Here is a 22,655-nt window from a genome sequence, read left to right as displayed (position 1 = left end):
GAAAAAATTACTCGAACAATCCTAATCAATAATTTCTTATCTTTTGAAAATATCATTAATAAAAACCATCAATTCCAAACGTAAAATGGAAGAGAAATGATACATTAATCACATTAATAATAACAAATAATAAATTATAGTAATAATACAGATAACCAAATTAATAATAATAATAATCTGAAAATTCACATAACTATATTCGTATATCAGATTAAAACATAATGCACAACATAAATGGATAAATGTAGACATTTTTTGAATGAAAAAGGAAGCTTTATTTCAATATAATTAAAATACTGTATTTAAAATTATTTCAATTTTGTTTATATAACATCCCTTTTCAAATCCTCAAATTATGTTCCAACTTTCTCAATCATTTACGTCATTTAAACGTGCTTGGTACATACATATTATCTATGCAAAGAAAATTCAATACTTTCAACAACCGATAATCAAATATGCAAATAAATTGATCACTAACATTTCTGTATTAAAATAACTTTCTTCGTGTTAAAATATTCTATACACTTTACATTAAATATTTATCCTAAAATAATATATCATTAAATACCTGTTTACATCGAAATTTACTGCAATAATTATAATAAAATTTAATTTATTTATATTAATTATAAATTATTAGCACACGACAGGAGAAACGTTGACAGCAGGAAAATAAAGCACTCTGCACGAAATTAAAAGCTGCTACAGGAAAACTTTTTTCAGATCACTATAGCGGTAAAACTAGAATAGTTCGAATACTTCGATGTAGCCTAGAAATCGTGTATCCTGAATAGTTTGTCGTTCATTAACGATCCTGGTGAAGAAATACAACGTGACTGATACGATCTTATAATTCCTTGGGTTCTTTCTTTCTCGTGAATCGACGCGAGATAAACTTATTTTCCATTCCAGGCACAGTTTCATCTTAAATAGTTCATTTTCGACCACTTACTAACACCTCGATCGTAGAAGTGGCTGTTTTACATCTAGTTATGCATATGGAATATGTTGTGTAGAAACGAGTACGTACCTTCAACCAGTTTCCGAATGTCGCGGCCTTGATTTCTAGGCAGACCATTCTTGGTTCGCACGCATAGTTGTTTCCTAGCATATGTAGGTCTACTAGAAGTGTTTTTGAGTATGGTATTCAAATTGGAAATGACGTAAGAAAAGGTTACGTTATCTTGATAGAGGTGATTCACGTTTCGACTACATTTATTGTATAATTATTTTATTTTTGTTCTAATATCACAAGCTTCTTTTAATTTCGGTATATTTCTTCTCTTTTTCTTTTCTGGAGATTTGGAATTTTTGGAAGAAATTTTATAGCCTTTTGTTTTTATTTGTTTTTTCTTTTTCCTTTTCTGGGAAGTTCGAATTTTTTGAAAAAATTGTACAGCATTTTATTTTTATTTGTTTCTTTATTTTTATTGGCTTTTTGTTCGAGTTTTAATCTTAACTTTAATTTTCTTCGTCCCTTTATTTTTATTTTGCTTTTATTCAAGTCTTAATTTTAATTTTATTCTCATTTCATTTTTACTTGTAATTTTGTTTGTATTTTCATATTAATTTTTGAATTATCTCTACTTGCAATTTCAATTGCATTTGTATCTCTGGATTTTTATTTCATTCGTATTTGAGCGTCAATTATAATTTCGTAATGTTTGGGACTTAGTTTCTGTAATTTCTATAAAAATTGAAAGTGGGAATTGAAAATAAAATGGGAACTCTATTTTTATTACTTTGATAGCTTTCTGTATTATTAAACATTATTTGTAACTATTATTTATATGTTCAGACTACCAGTACTGAATATCTTTTAAAAATATTAAATACTAGATATTGTAGTTTAAATTTTCAAGAAAGTTTTTTATCAATTTCAACAATAATATTTGATATGATTTCGTAGGACTTTCCAATCATGAAAGTGGAACCATATTCCGTCGATAAATATTTATCAAACATTGATTTTGTAATTAGGTTAATCAATTTTGCCAAACTATTTAATCAAATGATACAGTTCTTCCTTTGCAAACATGTTTGGGCAAACGGTTGTCCATTATATATGTTTATAGAAGACTGTTTGATCGAGTCCTTTCGATTAATTGCTTCATCTGTCCCATCGAATCCTTAAATTTGTTCCTTTGATTTGGTATTTCTTCGTATTTGATGCAATGAGATTTATTCAGAATTACATTTAACAATTTTTCGTCATGATTCTTGATAATTAAACGTTAATTTTATATATAATAATTCTTGATAACTAAATATTAATTTTATATTTAATAATTTTGAATAATAAATGTTATCATAGTAAAATATGACGATTATTTAAGAAAAATATAAGCTTCTTCGTAAATATAATTAAAATACTACTTTTCGTGGAAGAATGCAAAATTTTTAATTTTCTTTTTATTCTTTCCATTTTCAATTAAAATACAGAATTTTTTGATAGATGCAATTTAAGCAGCAAAAAGAAAGTAATAAAATTGTAACGCATTCAAATGATAAAATAATGTAAAAGCATAACCAACAAAAATTTAGAAATATAATATAAATATTATAAATATTCTTGTATTAAAAATAATAAAAATATTAACACGATCATGAAATTTTAAACAGTATTTTAATATAATATTTTCACATAAATTCAAATTCTTGTCCGAAGTAAAGTAACGACTATTTCAAAACCTCACTGCAGATGTCGCAGCAGTAATATCGACTAATATCCGACTAATTCGTTTTAAATAATAACACAGATAAACAATTTATAATTCCACCATACAGTTCTCCTTAATAATCTACTCGCATTTACAAATATTTAATTCATATTAAATTCCATTCTCTTATTTTTCAAACCTCGTTCGATACCATTTCAAACATAACCTAAAACCAGCAATGCACCATAGTACACAGACATCTCGAAAAGGGAGCAAGTTTCCAATCGTCCAACAAAAATCTCACAATAAAAATGTTTACCCTATCCAACCTTTTACCATTTAATTCCTGCAAACGTCCCTGCCAACGATCCAATTACCCCCTTAACTTTATCACCTTGCCAACAAACTGTTTAATTCCACAACGGCGGCCATTCATCCCTCTACTTCACTTTATTGCCTCGTAATAATTTTATAGTCTGTTTAAACAAATAGACGACGAAAGGAAGGTCGAAGAGAAGAAAGATGGGAGTGAGAACAAAAAGAAAGGAGAGGAAAGTGGAAGGAGAGAAGAAAGGAGAGATGCAAATAATGAAAAGGTCAAGTCTTAAGGACCTAACGAGACATCGTTCCCCGCAGAGACGCCGCTTCGTAAATTTTTAAGGTTGTCCACCCGTTTGTTTCCCGTGAGAAACGGTAGGGGGCGAAAAATGTCTGCGTGGGAACTGTTAACCGCTTCCTCGGGGTTGCGGGCCGCTGAATAGAGCCACGGTGACTCTAAAACGACCGCTGAATGGCTGAATGAGAACTCATTATCGGGGCTGCTTGGGAGAGCGTCGCGTTGCGATTAATAATCCGCCGCGAACATAGTTTGTCGGGGTTTCGAACTTTTCTGCGGATCAGCTTCGATGATTCGATACGAGGAGGCACTGCGACGCGGCCAGCTTCGTGTATAGGTTAACGCGTTTAGAGGTTATGTGATTTAAGTTGGCGTCACGAGAGGGCGTTGTTGTACTGATATTGTTGGTTATTATCATGGATATTAATAATAAAAGCAGCGTAGTCTTTCATTTTTTCTTTTATTTTGTCATTTTGAGTAAAATCCTGTGAGTACGTAGAGTATTATAGACTGCATGTATAGCAATTTTTGTTTTTAATGGAATATTTTTCTTTTTCTTTCTTTATTTATTTATTTAGGTTTTGCTTTAATAGTGTTATAGGAGGACACTATTGTACTGACATTGTTGGTTACTATCATGGGTATTAATAACAAAAGAAGCGTAGTTTTTTCCTTTTTCTTTTAATTTTTCATTTCGAGTGAAATCTTGCGAGTACGTAGAGTATTATATATTGCATATATAGCAATTTTTGTTTTTAATGGAATATTTTTCTTTTTCTTTCTTTCTTCATTTATTTAAGTTTTGCTTTAATGGGCTATCTTTATTTTATGCAGGTCAAGTCAACTGGAAAATTTCCAATATCCTTTTGTTCTTTAAATATAGCTTCTTAATAGCGCAATTTATTACGTGTGACTTACTATACTCTAACATTTAGGTTTAGGTTATTCAAATGTAGGGATTTCATTATTTATGATTATTTCTATGACATTTATTTTTCAAATATTAATACTCATTTTTTAGAATATTAAGTATGTTATTCTCCATTTTTCATTATATCTCGCGAAGCTATTTAATCCTTTCACTTGCAAGCTTCTTATAATTAGACTAATTTGTCTTTAATACGCCTCCAGCGTAATTCCATGAATCTTAAGTGCTCACGTCTGTCTATTAATTCCAAGGAATACTTAAGAGACACGAATTATTTATCGTAGTCTTAATGAGCAGTTTTAACAAATTAATTATGAGCTTTTTGGAGGTAACCGGCGATTTATCTATGCTTTCTATTTTTACCATTTCTGACATGAGAAAATAAGCACAATATGTCCAAACGTTACTTTTCATATAAAAAGAATTCAATTATTATTTCAAGCAACGATATCTGTTAATATAAATTGTTAAACAAATACCAACAACATGAGAAAAATGACTTACAGAAGAAACTAACAATATCATGTATTAAAAAATTAAAATGACCTATTTAAAACATTATTTTCAATAGTACAATACATCACAGACATCTTGAAATGCAATGAATTACTAAACAATATATATTAATATATTAACAAATTAAATATATCATGTACACTTTTAATCGATCTTTTAATTCATTAGAAACTACTAAGTACCATAAGTCATTAATGTAAGTGTACTATGCCACTTGAAATTAACAGTGTATATATCTCTATTAAACACTGCCTATTTATTTCTTCAAGTCCTCGAATTTCCAAATCCATCCTTCCAAACTTCCTGATACATCCTGTCACTGTACATTCTTGTACTGTACCACGATATCGTTCTTCCACGCTGTTTCCCTTAACTTCCAACGTTCCAAGCGTTACGCCATGCTGCGAGATACTCCGCGGTGGAGGTAGAGGGCACTAGCAGCGCGCAATTTGCACGCATCGTTGCCATCTTATTCGCGAAGACGTCGAGAATGTTCACGGTACGAGTTTATATTCAATTTTCCGTCACGGCCATTGATCTACGCTGGTTAATCCACGTTGGACTGGTTTCTTGGTCTGCGTCCTGTTTTACAAGCGAACAGGTATTACAGTACCCCGTGTCATAATTCACCGTGTACCGTTGTCACAGTTTCCATGTTGTAGGAACGCAGTGACTTCTTTTTCCCGTTATCGTGGTCAGAATCGCAGAAAAATATCGGCTGTACAGGCTGTATAAAACCGAGAGGACAGTCGAGTATTTGATAGAATCCTCGGTTTCTGGATATAATCCTATATATGTTTGTGGCTAGGGAAATGATCACTTTGTGCAACCACAATTTTGGTTGTCTCTGATTCCTGATGAAATTTTTTCATTTAGGTCGTAAGGTGTGGGTTACGAATAAATTGTTCGACTTTATTAATCGAATATAATTGTTTCTTATTTTTTATTTATTAATTTCTTTTTTCCAGCTTTTATTGAAAGATAGATTGGGAGATAATTAATGGAAATGGATCATTCGATGTTATTAGTTAAGTATAATTGCGAATTGATAAAATATATTAGTGCTTATGGTGATAGATGAAATTGGAAGGGGATTTGAATTAAACGAAATTGCAGGATATAATAGAATTAAATGAAATTTTGGAAATATGGGTATAAGAATATGTAATTTCCAAGTCATATGGAGTTATTGAGCAGGTTGTCAATTATGTATGCAGAATTTGGTAAATCAATGAATATTATAGTAGTATCTTAACTTGTAATATGATAATATATTGGGTGTTTCAATTTTTTAATATCCAATATGATTTACGAATATAGCATAATTTCTCTGAGACATACACTATAGAGAAAGAACAATATTCGATAGCTTTAATTAACTAAGTTTTTAATTTTTATATAGTGAATAAATATTGTTTAAAAAAGTTTATAAAATAAACATGTATAAATTAATCTTCAAATGTGTGAAATAAATATAAATAATTAGAGATTATTAGATAAATAATAATTATTGGATGAAGTAATATTATATAAATATACATTGAAATATTTTGTACTGAATAGGTACATTTCAGAAAATATTACGTAAATGGCCCTTTTGTAACAATGCACCTCATTCTCCATTATCTGAAATGGTAATACATTTTTGCCATTTTTACTTAGTTCCCATTTTGGAAATGAAAGGTGCTAGATATAATTTTCTTCAACATAAAACGTTTTTTTTTCGTAATTAGGATAAAAGATGCAGCACTAGAAACAATAATTTATCAATTAGCATTTTATTACACTATTACTTTGTTATATGTCAAAATAAACATTTTAATTTAAGATAAAATGCAATAAAATTCTAAAATCAATATTCTATCAATCAAAAACCCCTAGAAACCAACGACGTTATTAAAAATATTTCCAAAATTTTTCCATAAAATACTTTTACCCACGAAACAAAATAAAAAATTAAAAATTTTTTCAATTTTCTTCAATTACATATCAATTTGCAGAAAACCACAAAAATGATTAAGAGATTAGAAATTTAAGGGGGCAGGATCGAAATCGACGAACATCTCGCTACGCCACTGGTCTTAAATTTCCGTCAATTAATCGGCCAACGTATTCGACGATTCGCCAGGCACGGAAACGATTCGGGAACAGCGTGGTAGGGGTACGAAAGAATCGTTATCAACGCATCATATCGGAACACGTTCTGACCACGCGAACGCACTCGAATTCGTTGTTTCCCGGCGGCGCAACACACCGAAACCGGATCAATATTTTCGAGTCGATATTCACCGCGTAGAACAAATACTTTACTCCGGCCGTTCTGTCGTGCGCATAGAAATAGAGCCTAACGGCCGCTGCACATCCGCCACTCGTCGGGATCCCCCTCCCTGCTTACATCTGGCAACCTTGCTCGTTCATCTTCCCCCACCCTAACTCGTTATTCTTTCTTCTCTGTCGCAAGTCACAGCAACCTGCGAGCAGGAGGTGCAGAATAATCTGACTTACGTGATCAGCCCCGGTTTCCCCAACCTCATTGACTGGCCCATGAACTGCTCAGTGGTCGTGCAGAAGATCGATAGGCAGGTCAGCCAGCTAAGGATCGATTTCGTCCACTTCAACATAGTAAGCCACGCAGCCCGTGTCATTCTTTGCTCCACTAACGGCATATTAACCCCTGGAATACTACGCATTCGTGATTTTGCTTCGACACGCTTTTTCAGCATACGTCTGTCCCCCTTGCTGGGCCTTTGCATAGAGGGTGTCTAGAAAATAAAGTTCTGGGGTTTAAGGGTTTAGAATGAATCATTTTCCAATTTTATAGTGAGGGGAAGTTGTTCCTAATGTATGGGTGTCTCCTTTGCTGGGCCTTTGCATAGAGGGTGTCTGAAAAATAGGGGCCTGGGGTTTGAGGGTTTACAAAATGTCACTTTTCAATTTTATAATCAGGGAAAGTGGTTTCTATTGTATATCTGTACCCCTTTGTTGGGCCTACACATAGAGGGTGTTTAAAAAATAGGGTTCTGGGATTTGAGAGTACACAAAATGTCACTTTTCAATCTTGTAGTAAGGGAAAGTGGTTTTTGTCGTATATCTGTACCCCTTTGTTGGACCTTTGCATATAGAATATTTAAAAAATAGGGTTCTGGGGCTTGAGGGTACACAAAATGTCACTTTCCAATTTTGTAGTCAGGGAAAGTAGTTTCTATTGTATATCTGTACCCTTTTGTTGGACCTTTGCATATAGGGTGTTTAAAAAATAGGGTTCTAGGGTTTGAGGGTACACAAAATGTCACTTTCCAATTTAGTAGTCAGAGAAAGTGGTTTCAATCATGTGACTGCCCTCTTTGTCGGACCTTTGTATAGAGGGTGTCTAAAAAATAAAGTTCTAGTATTTGAGTGTTTAAAAAGAGTCATTTTCCAATTTTATGATTAGAGAAAGTGGTTCCTAACGCATGGCTATCTCCTTTATTGATCGTTTGCATAGGGGGTGTTTAAAAAATAGGATTCTGGAGTTTAAGAGTTTACTAAAAGCCATTTTATAATTTTATGATCTGAAAAGATGGTACCTATCTAGCTGTCCCCTTTCTTGGATTATTATATATCTATAAGAATTTAATTTTCAAAAATTTCGAGTTTAGAAACCTTACCTAATTTCAGACTCGGATATCGGGAATTCAAATGCTAGTTTCAAACCGCCTGTAGTCTCCGCTATAATACCAAAGCCATATCAACAGATTAAGTTACAGTGTAGATCACGATAAGGAGTTCTTCCGACAATACTTTTTCGATGACACCCTCCCTGAGTAGCCCAATTGGGGGATCACCCTGTATATATCAACACATGTTACACTGGATACTGTTGGCTTACGCCAAAAGCGGAACAATCAGGGGAGCAGGACACGCAGTACGACTTCTAGCACACGTTTGCCTGGCGGAACTGTTGACCCTTAATCGAGAACGCAAGCAAGGGTTCAGTAACCCGGATACGTTTGCTCTGTTCCCTAACGGTGTCCTGAGGTTGACATTTATGAGCGCCTCCTGGGGGACCGGGCAGGCTTGTAAAATTCAACCCCGTTAGATTACCACATTTTAAATTAACCGGGAAACCTTGGTAGATGAGACAGCTGGTTGGGGTGAGAGGGGAATTTTTTAGAGTATAGTCGTGTTTAGGGGCAAAGTCGTTCGGAGGGCTCAATGTTCCTTTTACGGTTTTATTCGTTGGCTGAGACGTGGCATGTTTTATGCTGGTTTTAACTCTAGCTGTGTACTTAGTGGTAATCCTGACTTTCGGTGCGTTTTCATGTGATTTTGAGTTTTAGTGTGATCTCGTAGCTTTAGGTGACTTCTAGGTTAGGTTTGAATGCCAGGTTAGTTATTTAAGGAGAGAGAATAATGGAGATGTCTTGTTGGATTATATAGGCGCATCTTCATTTAGCGTCGAGTGTAGTGCTGTAGTTTTAGGGGCCTTGTATGCAAGGTTTGAGTAAGAAATTAGTTATTTGAGGAAGGAGAATTTTGTATGGCTTTGGTTGAAGGTTTTTTGTTGAATTATATGGGCGTATTTTCATGAAACTTGGTACGTGATTTTGCAGCTTTAGGTGACTTTTAGGTTAGGTTTAAATGACAGGTTATTTACGTAGGGAGATGATGGGAATTATTTAATTGGAGGTATTATGTTGGATTATGTAGGAATGCAGTGTTGCAGTTTTGCGTCACTTTTAGGTTAGGTTTGAATGCTAAGTTAATTTTTCAAGAAGAGAGAATTTTAAATGATTTTAGTTACACGATTTTTCTGGAATTATATAACTGTGTTCTCATGTTGCGTGAAATGTGATCTTGTAATTTTATGGGATTTTTAGGTTAGGTTAGGTCTGAATAATGATTTACTTCGAGAGAAGAATTTTATGTGGTTTTCGTTGAAAATCTTTTATTTACTAGATAAATGAACATTTGAATAATTGAATGACGAATACGTACAATGACAATTATGTTATTAATTATAGTGATTATTGAATGCAGTTATTATTAGATATAAAAATAATTACTAATTATGTTATATTTCGAAGAACTATTCTTTTCCTTCGAATTAGTCTAGTATCTAAATAACCTTTCATAGAAAAGAAAAAACATATCGATTAATGTATAAAAATAAACATAGTTTCGCTTAAAAAAATAGTGATGACCTTTAAAACGTCATCACTACTGAGGCATACATCCTCCACATGATGCAACATTCGAAACTATTTTATTTCCTCTACTAAAATTTTTTCCATTTTTCATACATTTTTAAAGCTATACACTTTTGAAGCTATGATCCACTTATTTAGAACTGCAGTATAATTGAAATGTTCAATAAAGTCATCACGTTATCTCACATTTAGTTCTATAAATTAATTTTTTGGTCAATCAATTCCAATTAAACGTGAAACGTTTATATAACAGAATTTAAAATTTAAAGGAAATTCTCATTCTTTTAATTGCAATTATTTTGCGAAATTATAATAGCAATTTTATAATTCGAACAACAGAAATATTATTCAAATTTTTTAAATGAATTTGTTACTTATTATTATTTTATCATTTATTATCAATTATTTGTTATTAATTTTTATCATTAATCAAAAAATTTCATTCGGACGTGAATCATTTATTTTCAAAAGAAATTTTAATTTGGAGAAATTCCTTCTTCCATTATCACGATTTATTTTCAGTTATCTTACGAAATTAGGATAACAATTTTGCAATTTATACAGCAGAAATACTGTTTATTTTCTTTAACGAATGTTTCGAGTCAAAGATGGAGATGCACGATGAAGGAGATCAAATTTAAGATCTCTGAGAATATAATACGCGAAAGTTGCACTATGTTCTCGAGGGTTAATGACACCCTCGTAACTTCGCTGTGTAGCGGTTCGCGAATTAAACTTACTATGCTTTCTTTTCGACGTGCATTCAACCAGTGTTGAAACGAGAGTATTGCACTTCCTTGAACGCATAAATACCAGACTGTCGACAGAGAGTCCCACGAATGGTTGCATAAGAGATGAAATATTAATTGTAACCAGTGTTGAAACGAGAGTATTGCACTTCCTTGAACGCATAAATACCAGACTGTCGACAGAGTTCCACGAATGGCTGCATAAGAGATGAAATATTAATTAAACGTTATCTGATTTTAAGATACACGTAATTTATGACGGATACGTTTATTCATATCTTTTGTATGATAGGTTTTCAGATGTTTTATTCAAATTTGGCAGAGGAAATGGTTGAAAAGTTAGGAATTTTTGAGAAAAAGGGTTATTAATAAATTAGTTGTATTAATGTTACGTTTAATAATTTTTCAAGAATTAGGTTTAAGAAATGGGTTTAAAAATTAAGTAGAGACGAATGCGTAGTATTCCACTGCTATTTGCTATAGTTGGTTAAGGAAGTTATTCTAAATTTTATTGTACTATTTAATAATTTATGTTACAAATAGTTCGATAAATTATTGTATTTAATTTTTAGGAAAAATTCTTATTCCAGATAATTATTTTAATTGTATTGCTTACGAATTGAATAGATATTCATGAGGAAAAATAATACCTTTTCCTTCTGTTTAAACTATTGAGTTGTAATTTGATACCAAGTAATTTTCTTTTCGTTACAATAAAATTTTAATATCATTTTCAAAGTCACTTTAAATACATTTAATATTGAATATTTGATAACGTGATAAGCTGAGAATTCTGAAAACCAGAACTCTTTTGCACGAATGAATTTATATTATTAATGATGTTTGACAAGTGATACGTTACCAGAATTAACAAATTTTCCGGTATAAAAGCAGCAAGATGTGATAATATAACGAGTAGATTCCTAAAACTAAATTGGGAGAATATCAAATTAACTATATGTACCTCTTGATGTGAAATTGTAGAACTATAGAATTATATAATCATGGAATAGTAAAACTGTAAAATTGTGAAATAGCAGATTTGCAGAATTATACAATTACATCATTTCAATATTGCAAAATTGAGATGTTATGGAATTATGGAATTTCGGAATTGCAAAATTGTGGAATTGCAAAATCGGGGAATCGCGGAATCGTGAAATTGTGGAATTGTGGAATCGCGGAATCGTGGAATTGCGGAATCGCGGAATTGTGGAATCGTAAAATTAAAAAATTATAGAACTGTAAAATCATAGAATTGCCATGTTGTATTACATATTTGTAACAATGTAAAAATGTAAAACGATGAAAATTGTAGAATTATATAGGGGTATAAAATTGTAGAATTTCAAAAATCTGTGCAGTATAAACATGGAACTTAGAATTTGAAACTTGTCAATTCGTTGATATTATTACATGGCAGAATATCGTGCAATAGGACCCTTGAAATACGACTCACGTGATACACTATTCGACGAAACATTTCTGACTAACACGTTCGTTAATATAAATAACTAACAGTCCCGTATTGGATTTTGCTTTGTTCGTTCAACTGAGTGACCCATTAACCAAGATCACATGCGAGATACTACGGAATCGTTATTTTTCAGGTTTGATTTTATTCCAACGAACAAACGAGAAACGTGGTATTTGAAATCCCTCTCCCTCCAAAAAGAGAAAAAAAAAGGGAATTCTGTGTTTCTCGTTGTTTTAACAACCCTTCCTACACTGCTGTACACATATAATCCCACCAGATTTTCGTGTTTTGTCTAAATCTCCGTCCTTTGAAAATAGTACTATTTATATTATCAGAGATTAATTGAACGAATAATAGGTTAACAATATTATTATAATATTATAGTAATTTTGTGTATATACAATGATAACAATAATATTACATATTAAATATTAATATTTTTTATTATTTAAAAATTTAGTATTTTAATACTTGTAACATTTAATATTAATATTAGGTATTAAATTGCATGAGTAATAGATTAACGATATTATAATGATATTGAAATATTTGTATAGTAATTACTGCAATTACAGTAATTTTGTATAAATAAAATAACAATATTACTATTCAATATTGAATATCAATATTTAATATTCATAACATTTCAATTATCTAATTTTTCCAAATTTTGTATTTAATTAATTATTCCTATTACTATTAATTACAAATTAAAGCAAAAATATTAATATTACAAACTAATATTATCATTACAATAATGTTAATACCTACTATAACAATATTAATATAATAATAATACTATTCCAATATTGATATTAAAAATAATAAAATATTATTTTATAAGAAAATTGCTATTAAGCTTAATACTAATGTTAATATTCGTCGAATAAATAATACACAAATAATCATAGGAGGTTATTTCGTGAAAGAGTAAGTAATCGTAAAATTAGCGAATTTTAAATTACCACTGGACTGTATATTCTTTGCCCATTTTTCCAAGTCAATAATACCGTTGGAAATATATTTCGTAATATATACGCGAATTGCAAGGACCATGTGGCGGAGTGTGATTAAAAACTCTATACGATCGATCTTTAAAAAAGGAACGAAACCCGAGGGTTCGAGAACGGAACCTAAGGAAAAATGGATAGTCTAACGTCGGACACGTTCTGTCGCTAACAAGACTGGGCGCTACGTCTACCTCTATAATTTTCCATAGATATATTATTTACCATCTATCTAAAGATAAAGTTCATTGAAAAAATAAGAGCTTCGAATTTACCGCCAAGTTTTACTACAATTTGTCCAAGTTTATTAAACAGAATACAATTTTCTGGATTATAAGCACTATGAGATTATCTTCGAGATTTATAATAATTTTAGGATAATTATCGAGAGGAGTAAACTTTAAGATTATTTTCCAATATCGAAAAAAATGAAAATTTTGTAATTTTAATGAGTTTATTGGACAAAATAAAAATTTTCGGAATATTTTAATGGTAAGATTTTAAAAAGGAATACAAATCTTGAAACCACTTTTTAAAAATTTGTTTGTGATTTTAATAAAGTTACTGAGAGAAACCAAAATATTTTGAGCTTATTCTCGAATTTTAACATCTTGTAAGCTTATTCAAGAGAGTAGAAAAGAATATTTTGCAATAATTTTAGAAAGCTTGTTGAAAGAAATCAAATTTTTTAGGAATTATTTAAAAATATTTCTTCAAATTTTACTTCAGAGTTCATAATAATGTTGTCGAGCTCATGGAAGGAGCAGAAATATGCAGATTATATTGAAGCTACGCAAGAATTTCAGAAAATTTAATAAAAATGAGAATATATATAGAAGGTATATCTAGGTTCTGCTATAATTATAATAAATTTATTTTAAGGAATAAAATATTTTAGATGGTATTCGAATTTTTTTGCAATTTTAAATTTCCTGAGAAAGAAAAAGGCTTTGATATCACCTAAAACTTTTGTATCATTTTTATTTGATATTTTTCATTCAACCTTCCAATTATGTACACAGGAGGATCAAATTTTCTCTTCCATCTAATCCAAAGCAATTTCCATGCCACAAATATCCCATTCCACTTTATTCCTAACAAAGTAGCAAACTCAATGAAACAGCCTACGTCCATCATCAGAACCGCTTACGACACTAATCCATTACCAATAATTACTCGTTTAAACCTCACCCTCGCGAATTCATTAAGGCTCTCAATTTTTCAATCGCGGGCAATTTGTCGAAAACCTTTCGAAAGCAATAATAAATATCGCTTAATGATACCGACTAATCAAAACGAATTATCCAGGCGTGACGATTAAAGCGACCATAAATACTCTAATCCTTTTTCCCGTCACAGGGAAGCAATTATAAAAGAAAAGAAAAATAAAAGTGTGAAAAATAAAAATTATGTAAAAAAAGGAATTGATTTTCCGTTTCGATTAATAAATAATTATGGAGCGAAAATATACTTGGGTGATAATTAATTTGTCTTTAAAATTGCCAGTGAAGGAGACTGTTCAAAGGCTGCCACGAACTAGGGGGAAGCCACAAATTCATTAAAACTTTTTATTTTTCAATAGTTGGTAATTTGTTGGAAACTTCTCGAAAGTAAGAATAAATATGATTTAATGATATTAATTTATTAAAATGTATTATTCGAATAGGTTGATTAAGACAGCTAAAAATAATCCAATTTCCTTTTCACTTTTAAGAAAGAGTTGATAGAAAAATAAATACAAAGGAAGGAAATTAATTTGTCACGTGGATCAATAAATAATTATGAAATGAAAATATATTCACAGGGTAATTCTCTTTTCCTTTTTATAAAAAAACAAAAAGTAACAAAAAAATAAATAAAATTGTAAAAAAATAAAAGACAACAAAATTAATTTGTAATTTGAATTAATAAATAATCACTAAGAGAAAATACAATTGGAAAATAATTTCCATTTTCCTTCACAGAAAGCAAATATATAATAACAAATAAAAAAATTTAAGAAGCTAAAAACAAAAATAAAAAAAAGGAAACAGCCGAAGCAAAATTAATTTGTCACTTTAATTAATAAATAATTATGAAATAAAAATACACGTGGATCTAATTTTCTTTTTCCCTCCACAGAGAAGCAAGTAGAAAATAACAAAGAACAAAATTAATTTGTCATTTTAATTAATAAATAATCACGAAGTGAAAATACAATTGGAAGATAATTTCCATTTTTCTCTTACTATAAATATATAACAAGTAAAATAATTTTTAAAACAAAAATGGAGAAAGAAATAGGTAAAGCAAAATTAATTTGACCCCTTAATTAATAAATAATTCTGAAATAAAAATACACGTGGATCTAATTTTCTTTTTCCCTTCACAGAGAAGTAAGTAGAAAATAACAAAGAACAAAATTAATTTGTCATTTTAATTAATAAATAATCACGAAGTCAAAACACACTTGGTAGGATAATTAATTTGTCTGGCCACTGAGGAAGGCTGATGAAAGGCTGCCATGATCTAGGGGGTAGCCTAGGGTATTCGAATAGCATGGTACACGTGTGTTGGCTGTCTGATAAAAATCGGCCGCATTTACTGCACGGCTTGTTCATTCAAGAGACTTATCGATCGTCGTAGGGTCAACCCGACTCCAGGACTGGTGTATGTGACGAAGATATCATGGAAATCAGAAATGGCAGGAGCGTGTTTCAAATGTGCGGCTGGAACAGCGGCCAGCATCGTAAGTAAGACTTTCCTTTATGCCTCGTGAGAACATTTTTCATATTCAAGCCTCGTATTTTTTCCTTTTACTGGGAGCATGTTTCGCCTGCAAGTGTCTCGGAGCTATCCCTATGCGTTCTGAAGCTAATCTTATCTGCATCCTTCTTATTTTCGATCCTGATATTAACTAAAAATCAGCCTGTATATATTACATTAATAACTAATTTTGTTCAAAAAGTTTTCCGAGGTGATAAAATTGCCAGCTGATCTCTTTATTTTCTTTATTTTAATTTTTCGGTTTTATGAATTGTCTTCACATATAATCATTTTAATATTAATTAATAAATAAATTAAGCGATATTTTCTCTTTTCTTCTTCTCTTTCGGGTTTGGATTTTGTGAAATATACTGGGATTCGGAATTTTTGTATTGGTGGTGCATGTGGGAGGAACAGGGGTGTGTATCCTTTCTTAAAATGGTTAGATGATATATAGTGGGGATGGTTAAACGTTCTCACGACAGAAGCCATATTTTAGCTATGGGAAATAATGGAAATCCTTTACTGCAATAATATTCTCTCCAGGTATAGGTTAATTAATATCTACGTTTATTTCGCAATTATTATTTAATTATTAATCGATACATATTGCACCAAAATATCAAACAATAGTTGAAAAATGTACAACAAATATATATACGTTTGTCTAAAAATTATAAAATTGTCATTGAAACCCATTTTTCTATTTTTAATTTTTCCTCTTCGAATCAAATGACAAATTTCCATATAATATAAATAATTACAGAATACGTACACAGTGCAAACTTACACAAATTTCAATTTTCAAAACTTTGCACTCTTTTCGTGATTTAAAATTCTCGAAAATTCTACCAAAAGTACAAACTTGACGAATAAATCGATACGATGAACAAACCAGTAAATCGAAGTCAAAATCAAAACGAAAAATCTCATTACACAGTCATTGTGCAAACAGGACAGATAACGCGTGAAAAAGTCGAAAAGGTAAAAAAGGTCGCAGTTGTAGCAAGTTACAAACTCAGTTACAGAGTAAAAGGTTAATATGGTGGATAACATTCGAGGCTAGGACAAAGCTCAGTGCCTGGTATCGGCTCATCGAGCTCAAATTCGCGGGAAACGAGTTGCAAATGGATGCGAATTTATTTTCCCACTCGTTGGTCATCGCAGCGAATCAATCGGGCAAATTGCTTTTAAAACGTGGCTCGACCATTTCCGGCTCGATCCTCTTCCCCATAAACCACCCGAACATTCCTCCTCCACCCCATCCTCCGACCATCTGCTTACCGAAAGACCCGTCTCGAAATTAATAAACCAAATCCTCGAGATAAGTCGTCGCTTACGGTGGAAACCTCTGGGATATCGCGTTTCCGAACGAAACGACAGCCAACAATCCATTTTCCAGGCAGAACTGGTAGCTCCCAGTAGCAGAAAAAGAGCGGATATTGTGCCCTGGAAGACGATACTTTGCGAGTTCCTCTCCCAATTCTAACAACCTCGCAGTCCAGGCCGGGCTTCGTTAGCAGATCAATCGATCTTCCCCGATACAAGCTTCTTTGTGACCAAGCCAGCCGTTCAGAGTCTTCTCTCTTGCCTCTAGTATACATAGACTTGGAGGAGGACGATCAGTCGCTGACTCTGGACTTCCGGCTGCCCCGTAGCCTGCAGCCCAGGATGTGGGAGATGAGCATCGTTCAGCTGGGCTTCGAGCAGCGCGCCCCTAGCGGCTGCTTACAGTACTTCCAGAGTGCCAACGGCACGCTGAAGACCTTCAACTTCTTGTCCAATGGGAGGTTCCTGGCTGACCAGGACTACTTGCTCTGTATCCGGCAGGAGAGAGGCATGTGCGGCATCTCGTACTCACCCTGCTCGCCTGACTCCTTCCGAATTGGCCCAGCCAGGATGCAGATGACGAATAACACGAGCTTGAATGCCTCGAACGTCGACGAGGGCCTGAATGGGAATTCGACTGCTCAGAACGCGACTGATGCTGGGTCTGTGAATGGCACCGACGTCGAGGGATCTGGATCCAGTTCAGTAGAGGATGCCGGTGTATCGGTGAACAGTAGTAGTCCCATGGAAGAGGAAGTCCCCTCGATCAACACGGTTTATGGACAGGAACGATGCAGGAATAGGGTGCTCATCCCCTGTGACTTCGAGGAATTTATCACGGTAATGGTTCTTGTTTGATCGGGGCTGCGAGTGGACAGAGGTTGGTTGCTGGTTTCTTTAGCTTCGGCTTGGGCTTGGTTATTGGATAGATGCAGGATAAATCGGTTATCTCGTTGACTTTGTTATGGCTCCAATACGAATTTGGTTATTCCGAATTGAGCTCCTTGGTTACGGTGGATGGGGTTCGTGAGTTATGTTATTGGGCTTGGTAGTTTGAGGATTGCAGTGTTATTTGTTTGGCATGGAATCATTAAACTTGTTCCATTGACGAACTGCGAATTGTCAATGATTGGGATGTTTGTTCTTGCTTGCAAGTTGGGGAATAATTTACTCAACAAGTGCATTGGTAAGATGGATGCCTTTAATATTGTAATAAGGTGGATTAAAGAAAGTATTAGAAATTCCGTGAAATATTTGTAATTTTTTTGAAAATAGAAATTTAATAAATGGCTATTCGAGGAGTGAATATTGGTATTATTGAAATAATTATTTTTATTATTTTTATACTTAGTTTTGATATTTGTTTTCAAAATGAGTAGAAAAATTGTAATATCAATTATGTCTTTAGCTAATAATTTTGATGGAAAATTTATAAAAATTTATAAATTTAAAATATAATATTCGTAGTCTTGTAAAGAATATTCATAATATTTTTGAAAATGAAATTATATAATTTAAAGAGGTGCAAAAATTATTTTTCAATATTTCTTTGTATCTGGATTTTAATTGTTTTTAATACGAATAGAAAATTGTTAAATAAATTATGGAAAAATTGTGCAGTTTCTATTTCGTGAGATTGAAAGCGTAATTAATTTAATTGTTTAAAGCAATCTTAATTTAATTTTGATTTCAATCTTAATTTAATCCTGTTGAAAAATAAACTCAGTGTTGAAATAATAAATATAATGAATATAATATCGATGATTGTTCAGCAATTTATTTAATCTCAATTACTGCAGTTTAAATTCGCTGCATTTGCACGTGGAATAAAATTATGAATTACCTCGTTCAAGATGAAAATAATTTATGTCATTTTAATTGCTCGTTTGTGACTTTTTTTACTTTCAGTGGAATTTAGATGATAATTCCTTGTTTACTGCAACTTTGTTGTTTGCTCGAGAACAACTGATTTTTGTAAGCAGTTATAACTAAACTGTTGGACAATTAAAAACTTTGTGGAACATTGTAGAAGCAAGCATGCATCCGGCTTGTTGTACAGGAGACTACATGGAGCAGTGCAATTTAGTAAGGCATCTCCAGTGCAGTTGCTCTTGTAGTTGTAAATAGTTACTATGCACGCTGTAAAATGTCATAGAGAAAAATTTATTACTGACACTGCAATATTTCTAAAAAATTACGCGGGAAAATGTACTTAATTTTCAAATTGTATAAATTAGTAGTTTAGTACTTAAATGAGAAATAATAATATGAACTTAATTTTATGTTTTTATTTTAATATTAACATAATTTTACTTTCCTCTTTTATTTACATTTTATTTCAGAATGAAGTGAATTGTTTTTATATTTTTATTTTAATATTAACATATTTTTACTTTCCCCTTTTATTTATGTTTTATTTCAGAATTAAGTAAATTGTTTTTATAATTAAAATTAATAGAATATAATATAACACAAATATATAAAATATTTACATTACTAAATATGAAAAAAATTTTTTTTTCTTAAATATTATACTTTTTGGTTTAAGTATTATATGCATGATAAAGATTTGCATGTAAATGTGTTAGATGTTCTATGCATGTCTTTGCTTTCTAGTCTATTATATTTAATTTTGATAAAATTAAGAAATATTGATACAAATATATGCTTGATATTATGCCATTTTGAAAACAGCTATTTCAATTTATTTGATTACTAATACTAATTACGTTAATCATTTACATTTACACTAGAATTCAAATAGGAAGAAATCTATGTGAGATGAAACTCGGTAGAGTAGAAAACAGCTTTTCCCCTTTCTTAATTTCGTTCATTTTTCACAACAACGAACAAGGCTCCAGCTGAGTATGCTTAATGTGAGCTTATGCAAGGCGAAAAATTACAAAGCATGTGTCTAAAACGTGGAAAAACGTCGCTCCTTATCAAAAATAGTATTTGAGCATACTTATATTTTAAAAAAGTGTAAAAATTGCAAAAAGTGTAAAGAAAATCGCGATTTTAAATGCTTAAAAGGTATAAATAAATACGTGTTCATTGAGATAAATTATAATAAAAACGATTTTTGCGATCCAAATTATTATTTTCGAAATTTATAGAAATTTTTAGAAATAGGATATTTCAATAATTATATTAGGTTTTAATTCTTATCCTGTTATTCATTTAATTAATAGCACATCAATTATCAAATTTAAATGTACCCCGCTATTTTGGAAAAAAAATTACATATTTCAGTAGTATAATTAATTAAATAAAATATTTAGAATATTAACATACCTTTTAATACGAACAAAATCACTCCTTTGTTAACGATTATTGCAACTTACGCTCCCACTTTTATACTACTTACAATAATAAGTAATACTAAAGCTAAAATAAATTATTCCAGAAATTACATCTTACTAATCGCAAGCAGAAAAACACTTTTGACTACTAAAAAAAAATTTTCTTTTACCATTTAATTTAAAGAATCACTTTAATTACATTCAAATTATGCAAAAAGTTATTCTTATTAACATTGTCATAATTATTCTAAAATTATCAATGTACATGAAACAAACAACATAAAGAATCGAGAATTAATCAATTACTAATTATAGTAATTATTATTATTTATGAAATTACTATTCTTCGAAGTTATAATAATAATTATTATCATTATTATTGCTTTATTCAATGTGTAATTAAAATCGTTTAAAAATTTCCAATGTATACAAATCCGACAAACAAACAAAATAAAGGAGGGAGAATTAAATAATTACTCATTATGGTAGTTATTATTATTTATAAAATTAGTATTCTTCGAAGTTATCATTATTATTATTGCTTTATTGAATGCGCAATTAAAATCGCTTAAAAGTTTCCAATGTATACAAATCCTACAAACAAACAAAATAAAGGAGGAAGAATTAAATAATTACTAATTATGGTAATAATATAAAATTAGTATTCTTCGAAGTTATCATTATTATTATTATTGCTTTATTGAATGCGCAATTGAAATCGCTTAAAAATTTCCAATATACACAGATGGAACAAACAAACAGAATGAAAAAGAAAATCTCATAATCAATAACTCCGAAAGACCAATTTCAATCCAACTGAAGATCAACCAACCTTTTCTTCCTGCACCAATCAGACGTCGATCCCCGTGAAACGCGATGTTGCTGGCGTGCCGAACGAAATTTTCGTAATTTCCTGTTGCAGCCTGGCAACAACGAGGCCGGGATTTGCAACCTTGAACACTGCGGCAACTCGCTGTGCGATCGAAACGAGCTGGACGAAGAGGGTAACTGCCGCGTGGAGACCTGGGCAACGCCCTTTCGTATCAGGGTGGCTTTCGGCCCTGGACAGGATACCGGGACCACGCTCGAGGACAATATTGGCATGTGTCTCGTGTACGAACAACTACCCTGCGTCGCCTGAACGGCCTTCGTGTGATAAATGAGTCGCGATGCCGGGTAGAACAAGTTCGAAATTCATGAGTTATCCAAAGATCGATTGGGTGCACGTCGAATATTTCATCAGCACGGTTTTGGCGTTTGGTACGATTTGGGATTGCTTTCTCTAGCAATTGGAACTTCGCGGTCCTTGGTCAGATTTGTCACATTTCTTTCTCCTACGAGAGTGAAGGTTTGGCTGCACAGTCAGCCACGAAAAGCCACGTATAATTGATTCATTTGAAATATTGCAACGAGGGTTGTAGCAAAACGAATTTTCTTCTTGACATCAAATTTTATACTAATTGAATTTAGATATGTATCAAGCAGAAAATAGTGTTATGAAATTATAGAAAAGGGAAATTTTATAGTGCATTGAAATTTGGTGGAATTAATGTTGTAATATTTGTAATATTTCTGCAATAAAGCCTTGAGCACTGACACTCAGTTTTTGGAATACTGAAATAATCTATTATTTCACGATTACGAAATTATAGAAATATTCGATTAGTTGCTATTTAGAAATGAAAATTATCAACTGCGTGAAAGTAAAGTGGTATATACTTATATCAAGTAGACCCTATCAGATTTTGTGGCAATTGTGGGTTAAAAAAATTGCGGGTTTTGTATTGGCGGGTGTCATTTTGTCAATTGGATGTATATATGCATGCTTTCGTGACTGACTGTATAGACCATGTCTTAGGACGAATGATACAATCGGGGTGCAGATTATTCTACATATAATTATTACTAGAGTAATAATGTACAAAAATATAAGGAATATAGTCTACGAACAAAAATAAAAAGAAAAAAAGGAATAAAATTTTTTCGTTTGAAGCTTCATTTCCGAGAAAGGAGACTTCGAATATTCGTGGGTGCGCGTGCACTCAGCCAGTGCGTTCAGCGTTCGATCGCGAGTGCACGCGTCAGCCGGGTACACGTGCACTCGAGTGCGCGTGCACCCACCGAACAGTCAACC

General features: G+C 31.9%; 1 protein-coding gene across 1 annotated transcript in view; it reads left to right on the top strand.

Moving 5' to 3' along the window:
* Nucleotides 1-21,662, top strand: part of LOC108549037 (uncharacterized) — a 40,000-nt gene extending 18,338 nt beyond the window's left edge. The window contains exons 3-6 of the mRNA XM_017902248.1: nucleotides 7,185-7,345; nucleotides 15,771-15,873; nucleotides 17,488-18,059; nucleotides 21,444-21,662. Of these exons, the coding sequence (XP_017757737.1) occupies nucleotides 7,185-7,345; nucleotides 15,771-15,873; nucleotides 17,488-18,059; nucleotides 21,444-21,662 (1,055 nt within the window). The remainder of the gene's footprint in view (nucleotides 1-7,184; nucleotides 7,346-15,770; nucleotides 15,874-17,487; nucleotides 18,060-21,443) is intronic.
* The last annotated feature ends 993 nt before the right edge of the window (nucleotides 21,663-22,655 follow it).

Source organism: Eufriesea mexicana, unplaced genomic scaffold, assembly GCF_001483705.2.
Source record: "Eufriesea mexicana isolate 0111107269 unplaced genomic scaffold, ASM148370v2 scaffold1801, whole genome shotgun sequence".
NCBI classification, from domain to species: domain Eukaryota; kingdom Metazoa; phylum Arthropoda; class Insecta; order Hymenoptera; family Apidae; genus Eufriesea; species Eufriesea mexicana.
Note: the sequence above shows the minus strand (reverse complement) of the source record. Positions and strands in the feature narration are given on the sequence as shown.